Source organism: Triticum aestivum, chromosome 3D, assembly GCF_018294505.1.
Source record: "Triticum aestivum cultivar Chinese Spring chromosome 3D, IWGSC CS RefSeq v2.1, whole genome shotgun sequence".
In the NCBI taxonomy this organism is placed as follows: Eukaryota; Viridiplantae; Streptophyta; class Magnoliopsida; order Poales; family Poaceae; genus Triticum; species Triticum aestivum.
This window is the reverse complement of record NC_057802.1, coordinates 1,665,175-1,669,803: the sequence shown is the minus strand read 5'-3', so window position 1 is coordinate 1,669,803 and position 4,629 is coordinate 1,665,175. Positions and strand designations below refer to the sequence as shown.

Genomic DNA, 4,629 nt, shown 5'->3' with positions numbered 1-4,629 from the left:
CGCTTCGCAGTGGCAGCGTGTCTCGGGTCTGAGCCTACGGCTGTGTCCTTCCTCGGTTAGCAACCTGCTGTCACGTTTTCCTTGTCTGGAACAAACAAACCGCCTATAACGCATATGACGTGACTCGGTTTTGCTATACCTGACCCTATTCTTTCTAATGCTGAAACCATTATCTCTAGCATAGCTGTTGTAGAAATCATACGCAGCCTCGTGAGACGTAAAAGTCATTTGTATTATCTGCATGAACATATCCCTCTTATCATCTGCACTAGCAGTATCTTGGACATTCTTTTTCCCCTCAACTTCTGTCACCTACACAATCATAACATAGCCATGAAAACAGTTTTCTATGGTATAACATTACTTCCATACAACATTGATTACATACATACCTCACTCATGATGACCGACGATTGCGACTCCCCAGAATCAGGTGCAGCTAATGATTCGACATCAAGGCCTGTCTCCGCGTCGGATTCACCGTAATAGTCGTACGCATTATGACATTCGGAAATGAGCTGAAAAATATAACACAAATACATAAGTACTTATCATATAATATTCCAGGATTAATTCAATTTGCATGCATGCCAACAAAAAATTCCACTTCCATACCTGACTAATGTAATCTTCATTCGAGATCTCCGAGTTGTTTTCCTCACCATCATCATGCTCATTGTTTTCCTGACCATCATCATGTTCATCCATCTATAAATTTTCAAAATATAATATTGTCGGATGCCACCAAAAAATTACAACATGATAATGCCACTCACATTAAGATCTTCCAATACGTTCCCATTCTCTGACCTATCTCCACGATCTGAATTTTCATCATCTGACCAATCTTCTATCCAGTCTTTCATCAGTTCTCCAAACTCCATGTCATACATCATATCAGTTAACTCATCGTCCGCCATTTCCTACAACAATTAATATGTATCATCACATGTGCAAACATTATCAATGCTGACATATACAACACCTAGCGCACGATCACGGATGTTAAATAAACTACACCAACCGGAGAGCGCCCCAACCGAGGGCGTTCAGATCGTGCACACAACCGACGCCAACGACCTCTGATCGCCCATGGATCCTCCCCCCTCTCCACACCGAGCGGCGTTAAGGTACGTCCCACGAATCCAGTACGTGATCACTTTGGATCGCGAGAAGCAGCGCTACCCGTGATAACATGCGCCGCCGGATTCCTAGCCCACGGCACCAGTCGTGATTACTTTGGATCGCCGGATACCTAGGTAAGCCGCCGCATCAAATAACGGAGCCGTCGTGCACACAACCGACGGCAACCGACGCTAGGTTAACCCTAGAAAGAAGAAACCCACTTTAGCCCGCGTGATCACTGTGTATATCACGACGAGCAGCACTACCAGAACAAGATCTGCGATGGCCTGGACCGCCAGAAAGCTAGGTTGCCCGCCCCGCTAGGTTAACCACTACGACGAAAACAGCGGCAGTTCGTTTGATGCTGCCGCGAGCGAGACAAACGTGGGGAAACGGGATGCGGTACCTGCGAGCGCTGGAGGTTGACGACGGTGCCGCGCGCGCTCTCGGACGAGATCGCCGGCGATAAGATCGCTGCCGCCGATATTCCTACAGAACCTCACCAGAATGATGGAGGAGCTGCGTGAATGATGGAGCTGCGTGATTGATTAAGCTGCGTGATTGATTGAGCTGCGTGATTGATGGATCGGCCGTCGGCAGGTCCTACCTGGTCGTGGGGTCGTGTCATCCTTTTTTTTGGGATGTCACCGTATACATACGTATGGGTCATACGGGTTATACGGGGCTTGGATATGGGCTACGGGGCTTGGATATGGGCAGCGGCGGGCCGGAGAAAAAATAGATGGCGGGGGTCAAGAATACCCCTAGGAAATTGAGTTAGGGGGGTGCACCGGAGCAAGCCTCATGTGTGGAACTTTCCCCTTCAATGCAAATAGGATGTTCAACTAACTCTCACTGTATTTTACTCCTATGTATCTATGCAGTTTGGCCATTCTATCCGTTCTCTTCAAACAAACAAGCACACATAGTCTAATACATACAGACCTTGACTTCGGTACAAGAAATGGTTCTATAAACGCAAGGTCTCAAGCATTCTAATCATCAGTAGAAGGTGATTTACATAAAAAAAAGGCAGTTTCCTCCACAACGAAAGAAAGTAAATGGCACGGCGAAGGCATGCATCACCTTCAAGTATTATTGGATACTACAACGACACACAAATGCATACTTGGATGGACAAGCTGATGTATAGAAGCCAATCAACACACGTACGCAAGCTCTATGGAAGGACGGTAATTTCACACCGTGTCAACTTTGTGAAATTTCTTTCCTTTTTCATATTATCATTCAGTATAGATAAACAGAATGCAAATCCCCAGCTAAAACGCTGGATGTGATGCGCCACAACCCATTAATTCATTCTATGCCATCCCACAGAACGAGGTCATGGCTGCTACAAAAGTCTACGCACGACTACGGTGAGCCATGTTATTTCTTATGCAAGGCAGCGGGTCGACTACATGTTATTCCTAGGCATGGCGGCACCCTTTCTTCTTGCAGTTGTTGTTGCAGTCATTCCTACAGGTGGAACCGCACTGGTCGGATATGCTGCGCTTGCAAGGTTCACATTGTAGGGTGCCGTCGCTGATGCTGATGCAACTCCTTTCAGCCACAGTGTTGCAGTCGCAAGTGCATGTGCCGTTGCTACTGCAGCAGGTACCCTTTACGGTGCAGTCCTCAAAGACGGATCTCCGGCAGCCCTCCCGAAGGCCTCCGCCGCGGCGGCAGTAGCCACTGCAGAAGGTTTCAGCCTCCGCCTGACAGCTGGTAGGGCATTGTGTCTCGCACTCGCTGCATAAAGGCCTCGGGGCCCCCAGGGAAGACGTGATCAGCATGGAGAAAACAACGACAGCAGCAAGAAGAGAAGCACCACCTGCAGCCATTGTTGCAGAGCCAGCTTTGTAGCTAGAGAGGTGAATATGCGGAGCAAGAGAAGGTGAGTTGCTATATGATATGGTGCGCCTCCTGATACTATTTATAGGCTAGCTAGCTTGCAGTGGAAGATACGTAGTAACGTAGATCTAAACTAAAGTATATGAATGGATGACTATCTAAAGTAAACTGCACCATGTTAGAGTCTGGCTAAAAAATGTCACAAGTTGGCTTGAGGAGGATCACTGGGCTCCATTAATTTCCCGGCACTCTGTCTTGAAGATCTCCAGTATGAACTTTCACAATTTCATTTTTTGGCTCACCGATCAAAGGGGGTAGTACAAATGTTTCCTACCACCCGGTGATAGTTATCACCAAAAGTATGTACTACGTAAGAATGTTTAGGTAGTATATATACTACTTTTGTAGTATGTATCGTACTTTGAGTATGCTCCTTTTTCGTACAAATTTGTACGTATTTCATAAATATAATAAAAATAATGAGTCAACATATAATTTTTTCATGCAACTCACTTTAAAGTATCTTATATATAGCATATGAACACACTTATAATGATAAAATAGTATATATAGTACTACATATTAGTATACGAGACATGAGGATAACTACCACAGGTGGTAGGATGCACTTCTGTCGAATACCTTTTTCTTTACTCCAGAGAACAACCACTTGAATGAGTAACATAACAGTTGAGCCAAATGCACTGTTTATGATACTCCAGATTACTTATCAATACAAAGTTGTAGTATAGCCAAAAACTGACTATATAATGTTGCCGTGTCATATATAGTCATCACTTATAGTCACTCATACAACAAGGTTAGTTATATGGTTGGCTACAAAAGTAGTAATGCTTTTTTCCATCTCTCTATCTTTTTCTTCATATATATTTATTATTGTATTTGCCTATGAGTACACATATAGCTAGACTCTTTCATGAGAGTCCACTCTCCTCACTTCTTCATATCTCTCTCCTCCATATAGGCAAAATTGTCATGTGAACGGGCTATAGGCCTGCTATTGTAGAGTACTTGTTCTAACGAAGCATTGACTTTGACGAGATCAAGATCGGCGGATTGATCCTAGATTTACTTGCAACTGGCTCTTATTAAGTGGTGCATTAATTGCTCGTAGTGTCCAGATCGCATGAATTGACTTTGATTTGGTCTTCTCTTGCCCCATCTTCAATTCCTGATTTATGTTACTAGTCTGGTAGTAGGGCGAACATTGACTTGTTAGCTGCAAGTTGCGGCAAGAAGACGCGGCCCTCGGTGCATCATGTGACTTGCTCATTTCGTTTTCGAGACTGAGCATCCTTGTGATTCATAGGTTCCATCATGTGACATGATATTTTGGAGATGAAGGGACGTCCGGTACTTGCGTCATGCATCCATCATGAGTGTGGCATCCTGCAGTTAATAGTAGAAAAGAACGCACAAGTTAAGGGTATTTTGGATAGTAATCCATTAAAACTCAGTAAGGCCAAGAACGCGCCGACACCCACCGTATGGTGACGTCGTCCTCGTAATACTACCCTCCCTCATGTAGAAAGCACAGTCTCTCCTCTGGTTGCTGTGGCCTGTGTGTGTTTCTGATTTCGTGTGCGTGCTGGATGGATGAAATGTGTCTGGCTAGACTAGTGCTGGATG

At 44.9% G+C, this 4,629-nt stretch overlaps 1 protein-coding gene across 1 annotated transcript; it reads right to left on the bottom strand.

Moving 5' to 3' along the window:
• Window positions 1-2,375: 2,375 nt before the first annotated feature.
• On the bottom strand, window positions 2,376-3,009 carry LOC123073562 (keratin-associated protein 5-8-like). Its single transcript, XM_044496649.1, has one exon. It carries the CDS (start codon window positions 2,967-2,969, stop codon window positions 2,556-2,558), a length of 414 nt encoding a protein of 137 aa, XP_044352584.1. The 5' UTR covers window positions 2,970-3,009; the 3' UTR covers window positions 2,376-2,555.
• Between the last annotated feature and the right edge of the window lie 1,620 nt (window positions 3,010-4,629).